The 27,311-nt window shown below is 42.1% G+C and overlaps 1 protein-coding gene across 2 annotated transcripts in view; it reads left to right on the top strand.

The window, feature by feature from the left end:
• LOC119733796 (copper-transporting ATPase 1-like) overlaps nucleotides 1–26,994 on the top strand; it is a 36,591-nt gene extending 9,597 nt beyond the window's left edge. Inside the window, exons 1-21 of one of the 2 annotated variants that reach the window (XM_038207164.1) lie at nucleotides 556–769; nucleotides 2,312–3,412; nucleotides 4,567–4,750; nucleotides 5,400–5,615; nucleotides 5,821–5,990; nucleotides 7,227–7,388; nucleotides 8,344–8,426; nucleotides 8,822–8,975; nucleotides 10,029–10,262; nucleotides 11,040–11,292; nucleotides 13,157–13,281; nucleotides 14,638–14,778; nucleotides 16,371–16,562; nucleotides 17,571–17,753; nucleotides 18,807–19,038; nucleotides 20,350–20,517; nucleotides 22,091–22,233; nucleotides 23,270–23,473; nucleotides 23,708–23,825; nucleotides 25,121–25,223; nucleotides 26,556–26,994. In XM_038207164.1, coding sequence (XP_038063092.1) covers nucleotides 2,396–3,412; nucleotides 4,567–4,750; nucleotides 5,400–5,615; nucleotides 5,821–5,990; nucleotides 7,227–7,388; nucleotides 8,344–8,426; nucleotides 8,822–8,975; nucleotides 10,029–10,262; nucleotides 11,040–11,292; nucleotides 13,157–13,281; nucleotides 14,638–14,778; nucleotides 16,371–16,562; nucleotides 17,571–17,753; nucleotides 18,807–19,038; nucleotides 20,350–20,517; nucleotides 22,091–22,233; nucleotides 23,270–23,473; nucleotides 23,708–23,825; nucleotides 25,121–25,223; nucleotides 26,556–26,760 — 4,287 coding nt within the window. In that variant the 5' untranslated portion in view covers nucleotides 556–769; nucleotides 2,312–2,395 and the 3' untranslated portion in view covers nucleotides 26,761–26,994. Of the gene's footprint in view, nucleotides 1–555; nucleotides 770–2,311; nucleotides 3,413–4,566; nucleotides 4,751–5,399; nucleotides 5,616–5,820; nucleotides 5,991–7,226; nucleotides 7,389–8,343; nucleotides 8,427–8,821; nucleotides 8,976–10,028; nucleotides 10,263–11,039; nucleotides 11,293–13,156; nucleotides 13,282–14,637; nucleotides 14,779–16,370; nucleotides 16,563–17,570; nucleotides 17,754–18,806; nucleotides 19,039–20,349; nucleotides 20,518–22,090; nucleotides 22,234–23,269; nucleotides 23,474–23,707; nucleotides 23,826–25,120; nucleotides 25,224–26,555 lie in introns of those variants that run through there. The other variant, XM_038207163.1, reaches the window with a different exon arrangement.
• Nucleotides 26,995–27,311: the final 317 nt, after the last annotated feature.

The raw sequence follows: 27,311 nt of genomic DNA, 5'->3' as shown, positions 1-27,311 counted from the left end.
GTGGCGCGAAGTCATAGTGGTGTAAATTTAATGGGTGGGGAGGGGGGGGTCCAAATTGTCCCTGCCCCACTCTAAAACTAATACACGTAAATCGAGAATTTGTTGAGAAATACAAGAATTTTTTGGGAAAAATATGTTTTGCCCCCCTCTAGAAAAAATCCAGTGCGTGTCCACACAAAATGTAGCCATCTTTTGTTCAACAGAGATTGATCTCTTGAGCATTCCTTGTTAATGAATTACAGGTAAAACAAAGACAAGGCAAGCCTAGTAACGCAGCTCTCAGAGCACACCCAATTCTAGTCCTGGCTGACCCTCTGGAACCAGCAAACGTCTCAAAGATGGCGGCTCAATGCAAGTGGTCTATTGGGACAAAGTAATATGCAAATGACCCAACGAGGAAATCACCCAGGACACTCAAAGCATTCTGCGTGTACGGAAATGGTGCCCAGATTATGCCGTTGGGGCGAGCTGCTTTTTGATTTCCACGAACAAGGAAGTTGATCATACCCACACAAAGCTACCTTTATACCTTTAGGCTTAGGAACTGCCTGTCATTTTCCACAGTTCACTGAAGCAGGAAAATAACACATGTCCCAAATACACTAACTGTGTTCCTGGGTGTGTTCAGTGATTGTTACAGGTCTGCCTGGAAAGTTGTTCACGGCTGAAGTGTGGTATTGTGTGGCTCGTATTTGTGTGAAAATAAGTCAACAATTGTAACCAGGATCTGCCGGTTTTTGAAGAATTGTTGTGGACACTACCGGAACATGTATGTACACCGTAAAGTTCTCCAAATGTATAACTTACAAACTTGTGCTTTTGTTGAGGGCCATTAATTTTGTACATGTACATTGAATGTGCACATGTACCGGTACAGATCTGTGGGTGTACAAGCTTGAGTACAATTAATTCTTTGGCTAGTGATAAGTACTTAAACCATTGCTATGACGTCACACTATTGTTAAAAGTGTGGATTCGGATCTACGAATCTCTTACACTGGTCACAAAGTGTGGATTCGGAACGACGAATCTTCAGTAAAGTGTGGATTCGGAATTACGAATCCACACTTTGAACATGTCGGACAATTGTTCTCCATAATGAGCATGAATAGGACCGTCTGCGTGAAAATTTGCTTTCCGAAAATTACCAATGCATCTTCACTGTCAGATTTTCCGCCGTCACTGCAAAATCTACTTTTAGTCAGAAAGAAATCTTGTACGGGTGTGTCGATCCACATGCTAAACACGCTAGGAAACAATGTTGCAACCTGACGCCACTTCCGCGCTTGTGTACAACGTCTATGGAGAGTCATTTCAAGTATATCCTAACAATTTTGGAAACATTTATCAGTCCCAGATTCATGTCTTATCATCATTTTTGCAACGAATGGCCTTCATTGAGATGATATATGAATAAAGGAGTGGCGTCAGGTTGCAGCATTCTTTCCAATACTTCTGTTGACGCAATGGTTTAAGTCGAAGAATACACTCGCAAGTGTGGATTCTTAATTTACGAATATCGAATCCACACTTTCTCGTGTATTCTCCTTAACAGAATTAATTGCCATAAATAGTAGGGGTGTGCATTTTGGAACAGGGTTACGGTAGTACAGGAACCGGATACCTGTTTAAAAAAATAACATGGGTTAAAGAAACCCTACTCAAAAATTTAAATCTTGGAAGTTGCTGTTCAGATTGTGCATGAAGGTCCACACCATACTACTTTGTACATCGGTGCATCAACGCAGCAAGAAATTGGTGCATTAAAAAAAATCACAAAAATGCATACGAATCGTAATGCATATTTACGCTTACATTGTAAAAATCACAATGATGGCAGTGGTTTTGAAAAAGCAATGCGAACTGGTTTTGATAAGTGTTTTGTAAGATGGAATTTTTGCGTCGGGGTGATGTAAATCAAATTAGGTTTTGCCCTTCACCTAAAAAATTTAGTGTTTTTTTTCCAGCTTTTACTCAGGAGTTGGCACACTGAGTAAACAGTGTTTGTGTGTCGGTGAAGGGCAAAACCTAATTTGACAAGTGTTTCGATTATTAAATGAAATCTGCCTCAGTGTTGTTACAATCAGTGCGCATGTCTTTTTGCTGCCAGTGGCAATGACTCCTATCTTGAGTTTGTTTGTATAGGTTTTGACATGGTGGCGCGCACTACAGCAAACATCAATATTGAACTCTTAAACGTATTGATTTTTGTATGTAGATACTTCCGTTTTTGAATATGCTTGCCTCTTTCTTGGACTGTAATTTCCTGTGTAAATAAAATGTAAAAATATGCAGTTCCCCCTTACTGCAGGTGTCTCTGGATGAAAAGAGAGCTGTTGTGACCTTTGACCCTACAAGGACTGACCAATCACAATTGAGGGATCGAATAGATGACATGGGTTTCGAAGCGGCCGTGGGAGAGGACCCCCTGCAGACTGTAGTCAAGGAAACAGTCGTTTGTATCAAAGGCATGACGTGTAATTCATGTGTGAAGTCCATCGAAGGAAAAATTGGAAGTACCAGGGGAGTTTGCGGAATACGGGTTTCCCTTGAGGAAAAGCAGGGGCGGATTTGGCACCAACCCTCGGTCGTCACGCCAGAGCAGCTGCGCAGCGAAATTGAAGACATGGGGTTCGAGGCCACGCTGGATGGTGGTCGCGAGTCGCAAGAGTCGCGAGAAGTCGTCATCGGTATCGAGGGGATGACCTGTAATTCCTGCGTGCGGTCCATCGAGGGACGCATATCCGACGTGGACGGGGTGGAGAGGATCCAAGTCTCGCTGCAGGACAAAGTCGGTCGGATTCGATACGCACCCACGCGCATCTCGCCAGAGGCGCTGCGGGAAGCCATCGACGACATGGGATTCGAAACCACTCTGAAAGACCCAGCATCCCCGCCAGTCGGCTCCCGCGCGTCCGTAACCATCCATGTTGAAGGGATGACGTGCATTTCCTGCGTGCGCTCCATCGAGGGCAGGCTCTCTGCATTCGACGGGGTTCACAAAATTAACGTCTCATTGGAAAAGAAGGAAGCCAGGATCGAGTTTGACCCCAAAAGGACCACAGCTGAAAAGCTTCGGGAGGGAATCGAGGACATGGGATTCGACGCCACCCTGCCGACGAACTTTGTCCTGATTGACTTGAACTCCGTCTCCCCTCCCACACAAACTGTCACGTTGGCAGTGAAGGGAATGACGTGTAATTCTTGCGTGCGGAGCATAGAGGGGAACATCTCAACGCAGCGCGGCGTACACGAGATCACGGTATCCCTTCAGGAGGAAACCGCTACCGTCAAATACAATCCGTCCGAAACTAATCCCGAGAGGCTCAGGGAAGCGATTGACGATATTGGATTTGAGTGTTACATCCCACAAGACAAGCCTGACACAAGAAGGGCCGTCATCAACATCCAGGTAGGTCTTTAATGAGTTTTGGTTTATATGATATATTGATTGCTGTGTCAGTAATATAATAGTCACATTTTTCAATTTCAGTTCACCTTACTGCACTCTCCGGTACACTTCAGTTTTGGCTTTGGAGAATGCCCACTGTTGAGTAGCCACACACTCCAACATTTTTTTTGTCCAATAAGGAATGCCATACATACATGTATAGGGATCAAGTAAAGTTCATGTAGAACACTTAAAGTAGTCCTGCATGTACCATGCTGGCTACTCTTTTTGAAATTTCCCGCGACTGTTGGCAATTGTGCCGCCCAGAAAAGCGCATAATTGCCCGGTTTGAACAGCACTCCCATTGGAAAATGGTACCAGCCCCCCCCCCCCTTTTGGATTTTTCGGAGGCCAAGTGTCCGAAGAAAAAATGCTGTCTACATTTCAGTCAAAACTATTCAGTCAAAACTTGAAGTGTAAAAACCAGTAAATTGATCACAAAAATAATCAGATACATATATCATGTACACATGCATTTGCAGGCCATTGTAGCATGGTCCATATTGCACTCGGTTTATGGCACTATTCTATTACTGCTGAATGCTTGTGTAATAAGATATCTGCTAAAAAGTAACATATGGTGTGTCTGTACATGTATAAGTACCATCTTTACTGTGCATCAAGTTTGCTTGAAGATAAATTCGCTATTTAACTTGAGGTCTGCGGAACACGAAAAGTGTAGTGCGTCTGTATTCATCTCACTAGGCCTACACTCTTCTTTATCTGCAAGTAAACTTGAATCCTGGATCCTGATTGGTTGATCCATGGCAACAAGCCACGGTCCATATGGCACTCAGCGTATTGCGCTTTTCTAAGATACGCGCGCCATTCCATACAACAAGCATGTGTAATACGATAACCGCTGAAAGGTTCGTGTACAGCGTGCATGTTCCATCTTTACTGCGTGTCAAGTTTGTTTGAAGATAATTTTGCTGTTGTGCTCGTGCTCGTGGAACACGGAAAATGTAGTGCGTCTGTGTCCCACATACCACTCGGCCTTCAGCCTCATGGCATGTGGACACAGACGCACTACCTACATTATTCCGTGTTCCGCTCGCGCTCGCGGGATAACTACTAGTGTTCCACTCATAGTATACTTGTGGTTCTTCGTCCAGGGCATGACATGCAACTCCTGCGTGAGGTCCATCGAGGGGAAAATCGGGGAGAAGATCGGGGTGAGATCCATCAAGGTGTCCCTGGCTGAGAGCAGCGGCACGGTGGAGTATGATCCCACCGAGGTGACGGCTGGTGAGCTGGTGGAGGCTATTGATGACATGGGCTTCGAGGCCTCATTGAAAGGTACTTCAGCGTTCAAATTGCTAAAATTCTGATATTGCAACTCACCGGAGTTGGGCAAGTTGTATTTTATCTGGCCAAAGGCACTGATCAGGTCTCTTTGTTAAATTAGCAAGTGTTCACAGGTGATTTTACTTTAATTTTGTTTGTTTTGGGGGGTGTTCTTTTGGTCTTATTTGCTGCAATTTGCAAACGTGGCACTTTCCTCATTTCAGCTAATTTCCTTATTTTTTACTTCATACATGTACATATGTAAGCCACTAAAAGTTGAGCAATACTGAAGAAGAGTCTCAAAAAGCTTAGATAGGTTAATTTCCCTTGTGCATTTTCTTTGTTTGATGAAAAAATAATCGCTGATAATCTTTAGTAGAGTGCATGACAATAAGTTTTGAGAATATAGATAAGCATCCCAATTTTTTTGGGTCTGGCAACTGGATTCTGTTGCTACATGTAATGCACTGTTTGAAACCACTTTAAATGATAGTTTTCTGTTAATAGAATCATTTTTAACCGAATAATTTCACAGGTAATTTTGAACCAGCCCTATCACTGACAATTTTTTTTCTTGAATCAGTTTTACAGGTGCCTTTCCAGGTAAATTACCAATGTTGCTACTTGCCTTTAAAAGATGTCCCTTGTTCTTTTTCCACAGAGACAAGCCCCAACTCAGATGGTCCTTCCCCACCAGACAGACCCAAGTCTCTGGAGGGGGCCCACGTGTCCTTCAAGCCCCCGCCAGACCGGGCGGAGGAGATTGCGTTGGTGGACTTGGTGGACGGGGAGGTGGGTAAATGCTACCTGCATGTGACGGGCATGACCTGCAGCTCCTGTGTGGCGCTGATAGAGAACAAACTGGGCAAGCAGAAAGGCAAGTCTTGAAAATGGCCATTAGTTGATTAGAATGAAAAAAAGGCTCTGCTTGTTAAAATACCATTTTAATGAAGTATTTGATTTTGGAATTTCCGAGATATGTTCAAGTGAACCATGTTAGGTGAAACTTGGCCTAATTTGTGGCCAATTTCCGGACCCTAGCATTTTTTTTATTAAATTATTTTTGTTTTCATTAAATCCAGGCATCAAATCGGTCATGGTGGCCCTGATGGCTCAGAAGGCTGAGGTGACCTTTGACACTTGCCACCTGACCCCCAGTGAGGTCGCCGCCATGGTGACAGACATCGGCTTTGAGGCCACGGTGATGGAAGACGAGGAGCGTAGGGGCCGGGAAGGGCTGCTGGAACTGCATGTAAGTTTGTTTGTTTGTTATGGTGTTTATCTGTTTGTCTGTGGGTCTGTGTGTCTGTTTGTTGTGCCAGGAAGGGTTGCTGGAGCTGTATTAGAATGAGTTTGTATGTTAGTCAGGTTCTGAGACCAAACATTTTGACTATTCTTTGATTACTATTGAAATATAATTTAATATAATTTGCTGAAGTACTAATGAGTTGATTGAAAAGTCAACGTGATTTTCAGAGTTGCAGTGAAGATAATCACGGACCAATCACAAGTCAGGTCCCAAGTAATGGGATCATGAACAATAACAATAAAATAGCTTTGTGATTAAACTTAATTAGATACATATGTGCATGTAACTGGTAGCTTGATTGACTTGTGATTGACTAGTGACTGACTTGTGATTGACTAGTGACTGACTTGTGATTGACTAGTGACTGACTTGTGATTGACTAGTGACTGACTTGTGATTGACTAGTGACTGACTAGTGATTGACTTGTGACTGACTTGTGATTGACTAGTGACTGACTTGTGATTGACTAGTGACTGACTTGTGATTGACTAGTGACTGACTTGTGATTGACTAGTGACTGACTTGTGATTGACTAGTGACTGACTTGTGATTGACTAGTGACTGACTTGTGATTGACTAGTGACTGACTTGTGATTGACTAGTGACTGACTTGTGATTGACTAGTGACTGACTTGTGATTGACTAGTGACTGACTAGTGACTGACTAGTGATTGACTAGTGATTGACTTGTGACTGACTAGTGATTGACTAGTGATTGACTTGTGACTGATATGTGATTGACTAGTGACTGACTTGTGATTGACTAGTGACTGACTTGTGATGGACTTGAGATGGACCTGTGATGGACTTGTGAGGACTTGTGATGGACTTGTGATGGACTTGTGATAGACTTGTGATGGACTTGTGATTGACTTGTGGTGGACTTGTGGTGGACTTGTGGTGGACTCGTGAGGACTTGTGAGGGACTTGTGATGGACTTGTGATGGACCTGTGATGGACTTGTGAGGACTTGTGATGGACTTGTGATGGACTTGTGATTGACTTGTTACTGACTTGTGAGGACTTGTGATGGACTTATGATTGACTTGTGATTGACTTGTGATGGACTTGTGCTGGACTTGTGCTGGACTTGTGCTGGACTTGTGCTGGACTTGTGATGGACTTGTTATGACTTGACTACAACTATTGTGTATTTTTCTTTCTAACTCTCTGTACAGATTACCGGCATGACCTGTGCCTCCTGCGTAGCTCTGATAGAGTCTGCGCTCATTAAAAAGCCGGGAGTCAAGTCGGCGTCCGTGGCCCTTGCAACATCTAGAGGGCGCTTTGAGTTTGAGCCCTCTGTGACGGGACCAAGGGACATTATCAAGGCTGTCGAAGTAAGTCTTTTTTTCATGATTCAGTTTTGAAATAATTTTTCTCCTGTATAGCGCTATGTGAGAGAGTATGCCATGGGTTGACCAATCAGGGTCAATGACTCAGGTTTGCTTGAAAATAAAAGAAAATTAACGCCAACCTGAAAGGGTCTTATTCAGGGCATTTTTTTCCCCCAAAAAATTTAAATTTAATTTAAGTTTCATATATTGTGTTGCATAAACAAAGTTTTGGGGGACACTTATCAGTCCTAAATTCTGTATGTCCGTACATACCAGGACCACTCGTGGGATACTCATACAAAGGGAACGGTACCCCACAAGTGAAATCTTTAGAAAAAGGTATAAAAGGAAAACAATGTTTCTACCCCACAAGTCCTTCCCGTGAAGTCGGACGTATCTCCGTATCTATGTGTGACCGAATATTAAAGTTAAGTTAAGTTTTTGAAAAAATATGTATACCTTCTACATGCTTTCTTGGATTTCGATGCAACTTGGATGCAATGACTGTTGGATGGGAAGACACAATTCTTCATCAGATTACTGAGGTCAGAGGTCATGTAGGGGTCATTAGAGGTCATTGTTCAAAAATGTTCCTTTGTCCACAGAATTTGATGGAATTTAATGTAACTTGGATGGAGTGATCCTTGGGTGGGGGTTCATGACAAGTCTTCTGAAATTGGAGGTCAAAGGTCACTTGGGTCATTTGAGGTCATTGTTTTAAAATTGCATACAATTTGCTATTTTTTCTTTAGAACACAAAACATATCGGGATCGACCTAAAAAGGTGACACATGTGACTCGTGGATCAGCTTGTTTTTAATACTGAAAAAGATCCTACCGGCGTCGCAAAGTCAGACCATCAAACTTTTTGATTTGTAAATTTCATGGCAAATCAAGTCAGTGAGCAGTTTGCAGCATCTTTGTTTTCATTGTTATGCTTTCAATGTGGTTATTTTAGGACACGGGATTTGGGGCAAGTCTAATCACTGGTAGCAACAAAGATAAGACTGCCGCTTTAGACCACTCAGATACTATACGAAGGTGAGTACAGAATGGTTGTATATATTAAAGTTATGGCGTAAGTTTGATATTATAAAATCAATTCATGGGTGACATTTGTAAGGATTTTCCTGATTTCTGGATTGAACAAAAATACTTTTAAATGTAGAATTGTAAGATTTTACCATATGTAAAGATCTCTCTACCTATAAACAGGTTATATGAAAGAAAAGAAATGGATATTTCCTATTTTTTTCATGGATTTTTCATTTCCCCCCAATTTGGCCCCTGAATCATATAGAGAAGGATAAAGCAGCAAAATAAAACATTAGTTTGATTGCCAGTTTAATGATTCCCGAAACAGCCTGGTTTTTGCCATATAATAGTGCACTACATTTTCTTCTGTCTACGTTGTATTGTGTTTTTTTTATCATCAGGTGGCGTCGTTCCTTCCTCTTCTCTCTGGTCTTCGGCCTGCCAGTCTTCGGCATGATGTTGTATGATGTCATAGCTCATCCCCTCCACCCCTGTATCTTCCCTGGTCTTTCCATTCACAATCTACTGCTCTTCTGCTTCTGTACGCCAATACAGGTCAGTCGGATCTTATCTTATCAAATCAAAAGTCAATCACAAATTAAGGTCACAGGTGAAATCACAAGTATGTTAACAGTCAGTCACAGGTCAATCATAAGTCAGTCATAAGTCAATCACAACTCAATCACAAGTCAATCACAACTCAATCACAAGTCACTCACAGGTCAGTCACAAGTCCAGTCACGAGTAACTGGGGATGAACAATGACAAACGAATGCCTTTATGGCAGTTCATTTAAAGAGCTTGTAACTTGACTTGAGACCGGATGACCAGTGATTGAAGTGTGGACTTGTGATTGACTGTTGATGATTTATGAGGTCTTCTGATAAGTTGTGATTGACGTGCGATTGACATCTGATTACTTTTTGAATGACATCTTTTGCTATTTTCAAAAGTGTTTAATACTTCCTTTACGGCAGGAATTAAAAAGAAGGAATTAAAAACAACATTACTTCAAAGAACAGCAGCGACATTTTTTTAAATTCAACTAAAAACTCTATTTACACGCTAACAAAACTTGTGAATAACTTGTGATAGATTTGTAGTTGACCTGTGAGTGACTTGTGATTCGAGTGTGAGTGACTTGTGATTCGAGTGTGAGTGACGTGTGATTGACTTGTGTTTGACATATGAGAGTCTCATGAGTGATCTTAGATTGAATTGAGTGACTCATGAGTGACAGAGTTGTGAGTGACTCTGGAAAGTGAGTGACTCTGGAAAGTGAGTGACTCTGGAAAGTGAGTGACTCTGGAAAGTGAGTGACTCATGAGTGACTGAGTTTTGAGTGACTTTTGATTAAGTGATTTACTCATGCGTGACTTGTGAGTGACTGGATTGAGTGTGGGACTCATGAGTGACTTTTGAGTAACTTTGGTTTGATTGAGTGACTTATGACTGACTCTTGAGTGACTTGTCAGCGACTTTGAATTTAGTAAGAGACTCATGAGTAACATTGAAGTCACCCTTGAGTGAGTTGTGAGTGAGTTTGCACTGACAAGTGTGATTGACTTATCATGACTCAATTACAACTCAGCTCACATTTTCTTGTAGGTTTTAGGTGGACGTTACTTCTACGTCCAGGCCTACAAGGCCCTGAAGCATGGCGCGGCCAACATGGACGTCCTGATCGTCCTAGCGACCACCATATCCTACCTGTACTCTGTCATCGTTCTCTTGATCGCCATCTTGTCGGGAGCCATGACTAGCCCCAGGACGTTCTTTGACGCCCCACCCATGCTGTATATATTCGTGACGCTGGGACGGTGGATGGAGCACAAGGCTAAGGTCTGTATGGGGCAGGGTGAATTATAGTTAACCCCCACCATTTGTTCACTTTTTGGGTTGGGGTTTGTTTCACTAGTTTACTTTAGGGGATCTCAATCCTATGACCTGCTTATCAGTGCAGGGCCCAATTTCACGGCGCTGCTAAGCACAACAATTTTGCCTAGCACAAAAAAGTCTGGCTTATATAAGCAGGTTATAAGCCAAAACTCGATGTGATTTTCATGCTAAGCAAACAACAGCTGAATACTAATCACGAGCAGTATACATCACATGGAGTTTTGGCTGGTAACCTGCATTTATAATAGCCAGACTTTTTTGTGCTAAGCAAATTTGTGTGCTTAGCAGCGCCGTGAAATTGGGCCCAGATGTCTAACCACTCGACCACCGAGCTTGCTTGGGTCTGCTGGCTGGTTAAACCTGATGTAGCAGTGGGTGCTACTGCAATCTTATACGACGTTTTCCTGATGTAAATTGAATATAGGATTTAGCCCTTCACAAATGTATTTTATAAACACTGTATACTCAATAAAGTGTTCGTCATCTAATTTTTGGAAAAAATGTTGCAACCTGACACCACTTGCGCGATTGTGTACAAAGTCTATGGAGAGTCAAGAAAATTTTCTAAGTATTTCCTAACAAAATTGGAAATGTTTCTCAGTCCCAGATTCATGTCTTACCATCATTTTTGCAATGACTGACCTTCATTGAGATGATATATGAAGAAAAAGTGGCGTCAGGTTGCAATATTCTTTCCTAATTTTTTTTTCATCAATGCAGGGCAAGACTTCAGAAGCCCTGACCAAGCTGATGTCCCTCCAAGCCACCGAGGCCCGCCTAGTCACTCAGGACGAGCTGGGTCAGCCAGACGCAACCGAGAAACTGATCGACGTGGACCTCTTACAGCGCAACGATCGCGTCAAGGTCCTACCGGGAGAGAAGATCCCGGTGGACGGGGTGGTGGTGGAGGGGTCATCCATGGTGGACGAGTCGTTGATTACGGGAGAGTCTATGCCCGTCACAAAGAAAACAGGTAAAGATTTTTGCTGGACCAAGAGGATTCAATCTGGAATCCTCTCTGTACCTGGCTGACATACTGACTGATCCACTCACTGACTGACTGTCACTTGTGAATTAGACTCGCTTTAGTCTCTCACTGAATAACCTTGAATTAGACTGCTTACAAATACAGTGGAACGTCGCTAAAGCGAACACTGCTGTACCGAACATTCGGCTATACCGAACATCGTCCTTGGCTCCTGATTTTTTTGTAGAAAAACCAACCGAACATTGTTTGTGAAATATGTCAACAGAAGAGCGACAAGTGGCCATTATTTAGAAGGGGAATGCCACCCATTGATGTAAGCAGTAAGCACAAAACTGTGTAATTATATAGTCCAATAGCCGGCACGTGTGTTCACAGTCGTCTTTCAGTAACTACCAGGGCATGCAGGGTGAAGTTATGAAGGGCGCCATTTATTGAAAAGTGAGTACCGGAGCACCGGCAGCTTAAAATCACTATACCAAACGATTGCTATTACGAACATTTTCTGTGGACCCCACGATGTTCGTTATAGCGGTGTTCCACTGTATAGGCATCACACTATAGTGCTTTGCAAAGCTTAGTGATGCTGAATGTAACAATATTCTTGACAGCAGGAATGCACACCAGATGCAACAAAGATGCAAACAAAATGCAACAAAGATGCAACAAAGATGCAACAAAGATGCAATAAAGATGCAACAAAGATGCAACAAAGACACTACAAAGAGACAACAAAGATGCAACAACGACGCAACAAAGACACTACAAAGAGGCAACAAAGATGCAATAAAGATGCAACAGATATGCAACAAAGATGCAACAAAGATGACAGAACTGTCACAAACCGTCAAAAAATAATCCACTTCCTCTCCCATAGCATATGTACAGGCTGGTCACCAACTACCAGAACCTCCATAGATTAAACCACATAACTCTCAAAACCTGTTGAAGGGGTTTGATAGATGGGGTGACCTTGAATACAGCTACAACTTGCGTAGCAGCCATCTTAGAGGGCAATGCCTATGTTTTGCTGGGATGTGTATGAGTGAACCTTTTGTGTCTTCATTGTTACTGAACTAAATCCATCATTATGACATCAGCCTCGGTCCAAAATTTTGGCCACCGGTATCAAATGAGGGGAATAATCGTCATAACGATTTTTGGCAAGGTATACACCTCCAGAGTTGGAAAATATGTGATAGCATTGCAGCGGTGGCAGCTTTTTGGGTGTTATCACCCTTTTTTTTCAAAATGGCCATCAAAATGCTTGTTACCACTCTAGGGGCGGTATACCTTGCGCATGCGCACTATAATCATTTATGCATTGATTTGATACTGACCAAACCCCCAGGCTGATGGCCTACCTTGACAGGCACTCACCAGTGCTGGCCCACCACATCTATCAATGTCAGTCAAGGCATGGTACCCTCAGTTAACATACCTACCACAGCCTGTCAATTGTACCAATATCAGGCCAGTTTGACAGGCACTCACCAGTGCTGACCCACCACATCTATCAATGTCAGTCAAGGCATGGTACCCTCAGTTAACATACCTACCCCAGCCTGTCAATTGTACCAATATCAGGCCAGTTTGACAGGCACTCACCAGTGCTGACCCACCACATCTATCAATGTCAGTCAAGGCTTGGTACCCTCAGTTGACATACCTACCACATCCTGTCAATTGTACCACTATGAGGCCAGTTTACAAAACTGTTAAAACCTGTCACCTGATAGATTTGGACGGAAAGGGTATCTCCCTCCATGTTGTCACTGAGAGAGGGAGGGTGACAAATGCAACAATATATTACATTATTTTGAGGCTTATATCTTTATTTCCACTATGCTAGGGAGCACTGTGATTGGAGGCACCATTAACCAGAATGGTGTGCTGCTGGTTAGGGCCACCCATGTTGGTGCAGATAGTGCACTGTCACACATTGTCAAACTGGTCGAAGAAGCCCAGACATCAAAGGTAAATTTGATCAACATTTCCTAATTGTTTAAGAAGCAAATAAACAAGTGAGCAGTCTGTTCATTGTGTTGTTGTTCTGTGTGTTGGGTTGTTGTGTTGGGTTGTTTGTTTGCTTGTTTGTTTGTTTGTTTGTTCATTTTTCTAAGGGGAGGAGGCATGATGGGGGGGGGGTGGTAGAAGTGGTTTCTTCATGAGATATTACCTAAAAACAGCTACTACAAACATTTGTGAAGACTGTACAATGTGTTCATTGGAATCTGTATGCACCCCACTGTGCACACTATAGGTCTCTCCCAAAGACGGCCATTTCTGTAGGTGAACTGCAATTGCGTATTTTATGCAATCAAGCACGCTTGCGCAGTGTTGAACATGTTCCAAACATGCGCGCTTGTTGCTTGAAATGTGTTCGAAATACGATGCAGCGATGCCCGTTATGCAAGTTGAGGCTCAAAGTGCTGATGCACGTGGCTGGTCTGAAGGAAATAACGTCATGTGAGAGAGACAGAACTTTAAAACGGTGGTTGCATTTTAAATTCCGTAACTTGAAAAGTACATGAGTGATTTGAAAGATTCTTGTACTAAAAGACAGCTTATGAATTGGGCTTTCATATCCTAGATTTTGAAAGTGCTACATGAAGAATTCACTAAAACTATGGTCCTGACATTTGGGTTTCAGTTTTTTGGACTCGCCTGTACACTTTGTTCATGTACACAATGATATGTAATCGTCAACTCTACTCTTATGTTTAAAGATATAGTCCATCATTTGTAATTTGTGCATTTTGTTCGTTTGAAGCAACAAAAGTGCTCAAAATCCAATGAATGATACTGAACAACTAACCTGATGAAGTTTCAGCTCAGTTTCAGCTGTATATTCCGAGAAAAACAGCATTCTAGGATCTCAATTTCAAATCAAAAGTTGCTGAATCATGTTTTGAATTGTTTTGAATTGCACCTATACGTGATGTCGCGCACTGATCTGACGAATTATAGCAACCGCGCGCGCCTGTGCGTCGTGCCAATGCTTGCGCGCGCTGCGCCGAATAACGAAACGAACTACTAATTTAAATTTTCCTACGGTGCGTCTTAAGACGCATCGTTGGAAAGGCCTTCTTTCGTTGATTACTTCAAAATGACAGCTTGCCAGAAAGAATAATTTCACAGGGAGTTTAGTCCACTTACTATCTTTCAACCAAGTATGTTTTTTTCAACAATAATACGCCGGTTACTTTTTCGGATGGCTGCAAATGATGGACTATAGCTTTAAGCTGAACATTACCCTCAGTGATTACAGCAAGTAAACGGTTGACAGTCTGGAATTAATCAAGACATTTATTATTTTGCTTCGCATATCAGGCTCCTATCCAGAAGCTAGCGGACCGTATCGCTGGCTACTTCGTGCCCGGGATCGTCGTTATCACCCTGATTACACTGACCGCGCATGTCATCAAGGGATACACGGATCCTGACATGGTGCATCCAACATTCCTCTTGAACGTAAGTCGTACATTTTGTCGGATATGGAATTGAGGTACAGCCGTTTCGGACTGGCATTATGGGCTCCGGGCACAAGTACCCCATCAACGGCCAGAAAAGGAGGGTTGGGGGTGACCTAGACTGGTTCCCGGTCCATCCACTGCGTATTTCGAATGTGTCCAAAGTTATTGGAGGCGGGGATTTGTCTCGTAGACCAATGCAAGTTGAATTAGAACGTATTGGCGAACTGACAACGCCTGACGCTCACGCGAAGACGCGATGGCTATAGCTTTGGCACATTCAGGAAGCCGTGCATACTTCGCGCGCAAACCTATACAGTACAGTACGCGCATGCTGTGTGTTCCATCCACGGAGCTTTCAAAAGAGGTGAAAACGTGCCTTTTTTGTTGGCGCATGGAGCCCATAGAGCAATTTCGGGCATGAACTATAGTTAACCGTAGTGAATGATGATTGAACTACTCTCTTCGACACTTTGGAACCTGAGCCCACGGCATAGTTCCATCGCTTGTTACCAATAGCCGCGGGCAGCATCATCAAGAACAACAGGGAGCCAGGACCGAGACGTTTCACGATGACATTTGACCATCGTTTGACTTGACTAGAGGCATTTGCACATTGTTATTAGTGTTCACGCATAAGTCTTTGTCACAAATCGACCACTAGTTGACTAATGATCCTCACCGAAACTTGCCAATGAGTCGCGGGGATAACCAGACAGTTCTATTTTAGAGCAACTCATTTCAACATATGACTCATTCTGATTTTTGAAAGATTAATAGAACAAAAGTTCTATTGTTGTTTTTAATCTTGGCTGTCTGAAAAATAAAAATGCTTTTATAGTTGGTTTTGTTAGCGCACAATAAGATTGAGATCTAACTTATTGTCACGCTGAAAATAAGTCAAAATATGTAAATAATTATTCCACAAATAACATGGGGTTGGTTGATGTGTCATTCAAAAGTGAATAACCTATACTAGATAAAAATAGCAATTTTAAAAACAAAATCTATACAGAGTGACTTAAAAAAAAGCAAAACTCAAATGTCAGGACTATTGTTTTAGTGAAGTTCTGCATGTAGGACTTTCAAACTCTACGATATGAAAGCCCAATTCATAAGCTTTCTTTTAGTATAAGAATCATTCGAATCACTCATGTACTTTTCAAGTTACGGAATTTTAAACACAACCACTGTTTTAAAGCTCTGTCCACGGATCACAAAAAAAAGGTGTGCGTTCTTTCAGCAAAACAAAAAACAATTCACACACATCCCTATGTGATTTGTTTTTGTTTTGCTGAAAGAACACTTGCCTTTTTGTGATTTGTGGACAGAACTTTAAAACGGTGGTTGTGTTTAAAATTCCTTAACTTAAAAATTACATGAGTGATTTGAATATTCTTGTACTAACAGAAAGCTTATGAATTGGGCTTTCATATGCTGTATTTTGAAAGTGCTACATGCAGAACTTCACTAAAACAGTAGTCCCGACATTTGGGTTTCGCTTTTTTTTTACTCACCCTGTATTTTGGGTTTGAAAGTCGGCCAGAGAATGGACAGTACATCTTTCAGTTTTTCTGTTACTATTTTAAACAGACCAACCACAATATGAGCAGCAATCAGATGGTGTGGCAGTACTCCTTCCAGTGTGCCATCTCGGTCCTGTCCATCGCCTGCCCCTGTGCCCTGGGTCTCGCCACCCCTACTGCCGTCATGGTGGGCACCGGGGTGGGGGCAATCAATGGCATACTCATCAAGGGAGGGGGACCCTTGGAGATCGCGCACAAGGTGAGAGTAAAGAGCATGCACCACAGGCGACAGTATGGTGGCCAGAAACCAAATTTGTTCATGTATACGTACCATTGAGTAGAGAAAAAATGCTACCGATGACGACACCTGCACAGTCAGGCATGCTAGTCTAATAAATGATGACGTCATTTAGACCTTTGGGGAATGTTGTTAGCTACATTTTGATACCCCGTTTGCTACCAGAGACTGCAAATCGTCCAGGATTGACAACGGTTTATGAAACATTATACATTTTGAAAAGTTGCAAATTGAAAGATTACATGATGAGAAATTGCTAAGCGCAAACACACATGCCTGTCATTGGCCCCAATCAACTGCACAGTGCCTGAACAAAGCGCGGGTTATTCAATTTTGCGTGCTCCCATGCGTACAAGCACTGTGCGATTGATATTCCCTGCTGTTCGTTTTGGACAGTGTAACATTGTCACGTAGCAATTTCCACTTGCGTACTCCTTATATTTGCAACTTTTCAAACTGCATCATTTTTCATAAACCGTCATCAATGTTGGACGATTTACAGTCGTTGGTAGCAAACTGGGTATCAAAATGTAGCTAACAACATTCCCCAAAGGTCTATATAAATGACGTTTTCATAAGACGATAAGCTTCAAAATTATGACCCCTCCTATGAGTGTTGTTCTGCATCTTGTGTGTGCCTACACATACACTTACATGTACCGGTACCTATCCAGCACTGTTAGCAGATATTCCGTAGTTTACCATTGCAAGCAGTGTAATTAAATCCCACCGAGTGATTTTTTCTGACTTTCACTCATGGGTAACACACGGAGTATACTTTTGTGTATACATTGTACATCTATAAAGGGCAAAACCTAATATTGAATCCTTAAGTTAGAATACATGCAACATGCATGTGAGCATGGCGTCATCTCAGTAACGACGATTGCTGGACGACATCCATGGAGTTGCATGACAATTTCTCCTTGTGCTAAGTTTTATTTTGTCCTTGTTTGGTTATTTGTTTAGATAAAGACAGTGATATTTGACAAGACGGGGACTATCACCCAGGGTGCCCCTAGAGTTGTACGAGTCCTCCTATTTCTCCCGGATTCGGTCTTCCCTCAGCAGAAGTTGGTAGCCCTGGCCGGCTCAGCCGAGGCCAACAGCGAGCATCCCATCGGGGCAGCTATTACCAAGTTCGCGAAAGAGGTCAGGACACATCTCCCAGTCAGGGCCCCAGGGTTTCCCCTGGATTTTTGGTAGTGTGAGGAGGTACCCAAACCGCGAAACCGAAGCTACGCGCTCACTTGTGCATTTTTCGCTTTAGTTGCAAGATACAGATACACAAATACACGAGTGCTTGATAAACGTTTTTTGAAAATATCCGATGTAGCTTTTTTTTGTCCAGAGAGGAAAAAATTGTGACTTTGTTGCAGTTCAAGATAACAAACAAGTCAACACTTTCAAAAAGGTAAAGGGGACGAACCTGTGTTAACAGGAACGGAGTGCCCATCTCTCTTTCGTTTAGCGATTGGGCCAGACTCATATGCTGCTGTGGGGGGATCGCCACACCTCCTCTACAGCGAGTCTGTTACCTTCCCAGCATTGAATAATGCTGGTACCCATTTAACACCTGGGTTGAGAGGAGTAATTGAGGTAAAGCGCCTTACTCAAGGGCACAACACGCATGGCCACGGCGGGGCTCGAACCCACAACCTCGCGATCATGAATCCTGTGCTCCACCGCTAGACCATACATGCCCACAGTCCACACTTTACACAATAACAATGACTTCCATGTTTTTATTACTTTTTATTGCAACTTCCTTTCTGCCAAAAATTGTGAGACAGCCGCTAAAAGTCGTTAATTGGGCCAGCTCACAATTGAATTGGCAGGGGAAACACTGCAGGGCCCAATATCATATATCTCTCTCATAGGACGCCAAATACAACTGCGTATTCAACATCATCTGGTGCGTGTGCATGCAGTGTACAAAATGTTTTAAACATGCACGTCTGTTGCTCGAAATTTCTTCGAAATACAGCTCAGCAGGTGCGCGTCACAAAACTTTGACGCCCAAAATGCCGATGCATGTGACAATTTGTAGGAAGTGACCTCATTTGAGAGAGACCTATTGAAATGTTCCTAACCGGTTATTTCCATTCGACCATACTAAGTCCTGTATACAAACTTGTTTCAAATTCTACCCATGTGAAAAGTTGAAAATGATTTTCAGAAATGTCTTTTTGATTTCCTGTACAGCTTTTTGGCAGGGACACGCTGGCCAAGTGCACGGACTTCAACACCGTTTCCGGTTGCGGGCTGAAGTGCAGCGTCAGTGCCATGGAAACGGAACGTCTGCTTGTGAACCAGGGCACGGGGGCCACCGACATCACCTCCCAGGTGGAGAATGGTCAAGTCACCGTGGAGATTGACCAGCAGATCGTGGACGTTTTCGACAGTTGCCCGCCGATCATAACGCCCAGTGAAAAGGGTACAATTCTAATCTGGTCTTTGGTGCTGGTCCCAGAGGGCTAGCCTAGTGTCATCTTTGTACCTCACTGCCTGACTGACTGACTGTCGCTTGTGATTTAGACTGGTTACCTATCTCACTGACTGACTGTCGCTAGTGATTTAGACTGGTTACCTATCTCACTGACTGACTGTCAATTGTGATTTAGACTGGTTACCTATCTCACTGACTGACTGTCGCTTGTGATTTAGACTGGTTACTTATCTCACTGACTGACTGTCGCTTGTGATTTAGACTGGTTACCTATCTCACTGACTGACTGTCGCTTGTGATTTAGACTGGTTACTTATCTCAATGACTGAGTGTCGCTTGTGAATTAGACTGGTTACCTATCTCACTGACTGACTGTCAATTGTGATTTAGACTGGTTACCTATCTCACAGACTGACTGTCAATTGTGATTTAGACTGGTTACCTATCTCACTGACTGACTGTCGCTTGTGATTTAGACTGGTTACCTATCTCACTGACTGACTGTCACTTGTGACTTACATGTGCATTAGTCTGGCGCCGCTTGATTCATGTGCTTTCATGATAAGTGCGTAGGCAGTGAGTCGAGTTTCCATGCAAATGGCGGAAGTGAAATTTTCCATTTCCATTACGTTACCACTACAGCCTATTGTACAAACTGTTTAGCCATTTAGAATCAATTGAATAGAATTCCTGACAACTGAGGGCACTGTTGCTTTAAGTCAGTTAAGTCCCAATTTTTCTTTTTAGGGTTTTGCTGCTTAAATTGTGAACCAAAAAAGTATTCATTGAAAACATTTCTGCATGAAGTTTGCCTCATCGACTGTCATGTACTGAAACAGCAATAAATCACCAAAAACAGAAATTCCAGCAGCTCTATTTGCTTGAAGCAGCTGTAAACACTGAAGTTTCTGCTTTGAGTGACATCACAGTTTTAATTATGAATATGGACATCTACACTAGCATAAAAACAAAACCAAAAGGTTCCAAAGCACCCTGCAAAATGGCAATATGAAGATTGAAATAACATTAAATTGGTCGCAATGGTGCATTTTCAAGGATTGTATTCAAGGGCAATTCCAGCTTCACGGACCTTACAAATCAGATATTTTTTTTGTACTTTAAGAGTATCAAGGAGATAACAAACTAGGAGTTTTGGATCATTTACCTGAATCATTTATTAGATATATATTTAATTGGCTCTGTCACAGATATTACATTTTCTTCCATAACTCTGGAATTGCCCAATAAAAACAATTATTTTGGGCCCCTAACATAGAACTGTGTGTTTCTAATGTTCAGAGCAAGTGCCGTCCAGCCTGAAACAGCCCGACGACGGTCTGTACAAGGTCCTGATCGGCAACCGGGAATGGATGAAGAGGAACTTCTGTCGGGTTACCACGGAGATTGACCTGGAGATGAGGGACCACGAGGAGCGAGGTCAAACTGCCGTGCTTGTCGCCATCAACGGTAAAACCAAGATAATGTTTAAGAGTGACACATTCAAAATTTCAGCGAAAGACAAGTACGGTGGAACGCTGCTTACTGAACACCGCTATACCGAACATTTGGCTTTACTGAACATCATCCTTGGCTCCCGGTTTAAATGTACAAAACGTACCGAACATTTTTGTTGACAAAAGTCAACAGATTAACGAAAAATCTGCCGGATGTACATGTACTAAAAACTATTTAGGCCACAATTCCAGAACATCAAACGACCCATAGTTACCCGGTACATCGTGTTTAAATGTTGAAGAGCGATAGATGGCTGTTATTTCCCCAAGGAATAAAAGGGAAAACCACCCGTTGCTAAAGTTTTGTGACAACTCCTCCTGGGGCTGCGGGATGTGAGAAATACCACTTGAATGTTGGTCAAAAGAGGGTACCGGCGGTTCAAAATCGCTATACCAAACGATTGTTATAACAAACACTTTCTGTGGATCCCACGATGTTCGTTATAGCGGCGTTCAACCGTATTGTAAGCATGTCTGTTCTATGGTTTTCCCGTGGATGAACACCATATGGCTCCAGTGGGAGATGCGCATCACGTAGGCATACTGGTTGGCGTGCGTAAGGCGCGAAGTACGCAAAGCTAATTATATTCTGACTGTGCATAAACCAGTTGCGTCTTTGCGTGAGCGTCTAGCGTCACTGGCAGTGCGTTTTGAAAAGTGTGTTTGAATGTCTCTCCCAGTGGTCTCCCCCAACTCTCTCTCTCTAACCGTTGAGGGGATACTTCGTCTCCTTTAGCGGAGAATTAGAACTCAGCACTACAGTAACTCGTCTGTTTTGACAGCAGTCCGTTTTTACAATATGAGACAGTCTTCTCATTTTATTCCAGTTCAATTTTTAGCCCCAATTTTTATAGCAAATGTTTTTATATATAAAGGTTAAATTGTGTATGTGTTTGTTTGTCTTATTGGTTTTAATATTTTTTTATGCAAATTTTCTCATTTGTGAATGTAATTTGTTTGTTTTTGTCGAGGCTATTTGAATCTCCCCAAGTGGGATACTAAAGTTTTGTATCTATCTCTCTATCTACTCGTGCACCGAGTCCAAAGCAGGAATTACGCCTTTGTTTCATTTTTTGGTTAGTTTTTTTTTTTTTTTTTAGGCAATTTTTTTTTCATTCAAAAAACGAAACTGCTAAGATATCATGAAATAGCCTGCTTAAGTGTAAGTAAATATTAAAAAGGATCAATCATTCTGTGAAATAAGTGTGCCTAGTATGCTGCCAGTTTCAAGAAAAAAATGAAAACAATTCCCATCATTTCCTTGCAACGGTTTGGTCCAAATTTGATATGATCTAAAGGCAAGTGTCAGTGTTGGGTTTTGTCATTAAATTTATAAACACGGTAGACACAAGGGTTGTCATCACGGATCGTGAGAATAAATCACAAATTCACTTGGGTGGACTCGAACCCACGAGCTCCTGCTTGCTAGTACAGACTTCTAACCACTCGACCTTTGAGTTTGCCCCTTATCAGCTGCCCTTCGTGGTTTATTGGATGATATTATTTTGTATGTTTTTCAATTCTAGATGTGATAGTGGGTATGATTGTAGTTGCCGATGCGGTGAAGCCTGAGGCCGCCTTAGCAGTTTACATCCTCAAGAAGATGAAACTCAACACAGTACTGCTGACGGGGGATAATCACAAGACCGCCCAGGCTATCGCCGGACAAGTAAGCTGAAGTCCCTCAAACCCTGTCCTTTTTATAAAGCTGCGCAACGTTTTTAAATAATATAAATATCTTAGACGAGGATAAAAACAGCATTTACGACGGCAGTTGGTGTGTGATTTTGTTCATTCATGAAACAGTAGTTGAATCACCTTCGCCCACCATTTTTGAAAATACTTTCGTTAGACTTTTTCTGAATCGTGTGGCAACTCTAAAAACGGCGTCTTAAGTAAAATAGCAATTCATTTACTTCAAACACAAAGCTGTGAGTGTCTTGTATCAACCTTGATAAGTTGTGCAATAAAAGGCTCCACAATGACCACAATTTGCTGGTAAAATAAGTCATTTTCAGTCGCCATGCCACAACTTACGCAACCTAAAATGATTGCGCAAGTTACACCATAATTTGTTACGCAAGTTGCGAACGTACGCACTATGAACTTTCGTAAAATTGTCATAACTGAAATGTTGCGCAGCGTGAAATGTTGCGCAACTTGCGCAATAAATTGTGGTGCAAGTGGACTTTGAGTAAAGTTTTGTGAAATCGCCTGCCGGTCTATATTATTTTTACTACAAAAAGTAACGTTTAGCCGATCTTTGAAAATGAAGTGGGACCCAGTTCAACCTTAATATTCCTGTCTTTGAATGGAGGGGACATGAGTCAGTCTAGAATGGAGAACAGTTTCTTCTCAGGATTTGGTGAACTACTGTCACCTGTAGTGCATCATTTGAAAAAGTGCCCTATGTTGACGGCCATGTTCAACATATCATCTTGGGAAATGGTACCACTGATTTGTATACATGTATACTGACAAGATTGTACACAGACCCAATACTGTGCACAATGAAGTGAAGCCAGTCCTAGATACATTTTTGGCCCCCCAACATGGCTGCTGCTACACACAGAATTGATTCTTTTTAGGCCTCTCAAGATGGCGCTGTAGTGACTTCAACCTTTACCCACTTTTCAGTCACTGTTCCAAGATCAGTGGATGCAACCCATTCACTTACTGTGCTGCCGTTTGTTTTACACCCACAGGTCGGTATTGGCCAGGTGTTCGCCGAAGTGCTCCCGCAACACAAGGTGGACAAGGTCCGCGAACTGCAGCAGAAGAAGCAGATCGTGGCCATGGTGGGTGACGGCATCAACGACTCGCCGGCGCTAGCCCAGGCCGACATCGGCATGGCTATAGGGACAGGAACAGACGTGGCCATAGAGGCTGCTAATATAGTACTAATCAAGGTAGGATGCGCAAATGTTCCACCCCTGCTTATTATGAGTTTCATGTCTGAAAATTGGATCAAATTCATGTGATCAAAAACCAGTATGCGCACATAGCGAGCACATACTGGTTGGCGTGTGTATTGCGCAGACAACGCTATTCAGTGCAAGAAGCACATAGTACCCTTTTTTGGTAGACATATTTGCACTCCTAGTCTGTAATCTCCTTTGTTCCATACCTCTTTTTCTTTTCAGGATAATTTATTAGACGTACCCACCGCCATCCATCTGTCGCACAAGACAGTCCAGAGGATCAGGCTAAATCTTGTCTTTGCTTTCTTCTACAACATTATTGCGATACCCATCGCAGCAGGTAGGTAAAAACCCAACTCAGTTGGAGAAAACTTACAGGCATGCAACTTTTCCTCATATCAGCTGATTTCCTCTTTTTTTACTTCCCATGTGTGCCATTGAATATAGAAAAACACTGAACAAAGTCTGGGAAAAATTTGCATTTTCTCTTTTTTTGTGATATCCCAGTTGCATGCCTGAACTTAAGAAATACTGCGACAAGACGTGTGACTTGACTTATGCGTAACTTGCAGTACGACTTGTGACGTCACTTGTGACATGACTTGTGACTTGAGTTGTGATTGACTTGTGACTGTGACGTGACTTTCAATGTTGCTGGTGACTTGACTTGTGACTAGACTTGTGATTTACTTGTGAATTGGCTTGTGATTTGACTTGTGACTGGACTGTTGATTGACTTGTGACTTGACTTCTAACGTGACTTGACTTGTAACTTAACTTGTTGCGTGACTTGTGATTAACTTGTGATTTGACTTACCACTTGACATGGGACTTGATTTGTGGCGTGACTAGTGATTGACTTGCGATTGACTTGTGATGGAGTTGTGATTGACTTCTGATGGACTTGTGATTGACTTGTCACTTGACTTACGACTTGTCATGTGACTTGACTTGTGACACGACTTGTGACTGACTTGTGATTGACTTCTGATTGACTTCTGATTGACTTCTGATGGACTTGTGATTGAGTTGTAATAGACCTGTGATTGACTTGTGATTGACTTGTCACTTGACTTGTGACTTGACTTACGACTTGTCATGTGACTTGACTTGTGACACAACTTGTGACTGACTTGTGATTGACTTGTGATTGACTTCTGATTGACTTATGATGGACTTGTGATTGAGTTGTAGTAGACCTGTGATTGACTTGTGATTGACTTGTCACTTGACTTGTGACTTGACATGTGACTTGACTTGTGACACGACTTGTGACTGACTTGTGATTGACTTGTGATTGACTTGTGATTGACTTCTGATGGACTTGTGATTGAGTTGTAATAGACCTGTGATTGACTTGTGATTGACTTGTCACTTGACTTGTGACTTGACTTACGACTTGACATGTGACTTGACTTGTGACTGACTTGTGATTGACTTGTGATTGACTTGTGATTGACTTGTGATTGACTTCTGATGGACTTGTAATTGAGTTGTAATAGACCTGTGATTAACTTGTGATTGACTTGTGACATGACTTGTGATTTGACTTACGACTTGACTTGTGATTGACTTGTGGCTTGACTTGTGCTTGCCTTGTGACAGACTCTGGTTCCTGTTTTCTTTACACTGTAGGTGCTTTCATGAGCTGGGGCCTAGCCTTACCACCGTGGATGGCTGCAGCTGCGATGGCTACATCCAGTGTCTCCGTTGTCAGCTCCTCCCTTTTACTGAAACTGTAAGTTGTACAAGTAGTTTACCATCTGATTTTCACTAGCCTTTAACTTTCACCACTTGGGCAATTCCACGATTACTCACGTTACATTTTTGATGTACTTTTGTGTTTCTTTGGGCTGTAATTACCTTACTGAAAACGTTTAATAACTGTTATCCCCATGGTAGATAGAGTAGACCTAGACCTACCTAAGCACCAAAGATGACATCCAGAAAAATGTGTTATGTATGATAAACAAGACGCATAAAATCGGTTACTCACGTTACATTTTTGTAACGTGAGTAACCGTGAAATTGCCCACATGTAAAGAAAAGCAGGTATGGCCAATGTCATGTCAAGAACATGGGCAATTCCACGAAAAAGTGAACACGGCCGAAGAGTGAAAAATGTATGAGATTCAGAACTACAAGCATCACATTGTCAAATGTGGTATCAAATTGAAAGGGACAAGACCTTTCATTTGAGCGGTGTCCCAGTGAGATGGAATATGATCAAATGAACGTTTTGTAAAAAAAGACAATTTACACTTTGACAAAATTATGGATTTTAGGCAGTCATTTTGGCACCTTGATGTTTTTCTTGGTTTTTCCAGCATCTTTGAGCACAACCCTTCAAAATAGTCAGTGTAACAATATTTGCTATAAAAAAAACAACCCCCCAAATCCATTCATTTCTGAAAATTACAGCAAAAGCAAATGTTGTACATGTATATTCCCTTTAAAACAAAAGCCCATAAGAACACTTGCATTTTATATGTAAAAAAAACACATGTTCCTGTAGTCTGGTTCCGTGACCTTAGACCCCTGACCTCAGCAATTTATAGACGTCAGGGATTTGTAAGGTCAGGAAACAAGTCCTGGCTGGCTTGTTCCCGTTCATAGGTGTGTAATCGATTGCAAAAAAAAAATGGGGACTACCAGCACTGGAAATTGAAACAAAAATATAATTTTTCTTGAAAATGATAGCACACCAGGTGCCATGATTTTACATGATGCTTTAGACTGTTGTTCACTAACAGTCCAGTAAGGTATTTCATAATAATTTGGTAGTTTTGGGGTTTTTTTTTTTGCAACTTTTGTGTATTCCCTGTAAGACAAAGGGAAAGGCTCATATTGAATGCCAAAAGAGTTTTGATTTTCTGTCAGTTCCTGCTGTTTTAAATTGTACCAAAGACGAGTAACTTTTTTTTCTAGATCTATACATGAATTTGATTTTTATTTTTCGTCCACTTTACTCGAGTGTGGTAGATATCTTGTAAAAATACTCATTAGGTTAGTCTCGCTCCAAGGAAAACCACTGAATTAACATAAGGTATTATTATTATGTGATTGACAGATACCGTAAACCGAACTATGATAAGATGGCCAAGAAAGACCTACCCAGCTTTGGTAAAAGACGAACGACGAAGCGAGACTTGGAGATGGAGGATCTGGCCCTGCCTCACGGCAAGACTCAACGACGGTTTGTCAAGCCGGCATTTAAAAATCAAGACCGAGAGATCAAAGTTCATCTCCTGAGCGAGGATGAAGAGGAAGAATGAATTACCTTTAAAAAAAACTGGAGCTGCCAAGCTTTAAATATTGCCTAGAAAATTTTATTTGAATGTTGGTTGGCATTTGGCTCAGACTAGGAGATCAAACTATCTCTCTTAAGTGAGAATGAGGTAATGTAAAACTGCTTGCTATCATAAAACCAAATTGTGGAGTAATAATAATAATAATACCAGAGTCTTATATAGCGCACATATCTACCAACAATTAGGTACTCAAGGCGCTGGAAATTATGTCAATTATTAGAAACAGGTGAATGAAGTTTATGAGAAATATGAGACCCATTATGTTGCACCTTATAAGGGTTTACAAAGTGCTGCGGCACATATTGCAGCCACTGCCAGAAACACCGGGGCAAATCCCTTCTCTTAGCGATAAGTGTTACTGGGTTCTTTTACGTGCATTGCAGTACACAACACACGGGACCTACGGCTTTACGTCCCATCTGAAGGACGAAGCAATAATGGTAAAGTGCCTTGCTCAAGAGCACAAGCACCATGTTCCTGTGGTCAGGATTTGAACCCATGTAGCTAAGAAGAAC

The sequence above is a fragment of the Patiria miniata genome, unplaced genomic scaffold (assembly GCF_015706575.1).
Source record: "Patiria miniata isolate m_02_andy unplaced genomic scaffold, ASM1570657v1 HiC_scaffold_26, whole genome shotgun sequence".
Taxonomy (NCBI): domain Eukaryota; kingdom Metazoa; phylum Echinodermata; class Asteroidea; order Valvatida; family Asterinidae; genus Patiria; species Patiria miniata.
This window is presented reverse-complemented; position numbering and strand designations above follow the sequence as displayed.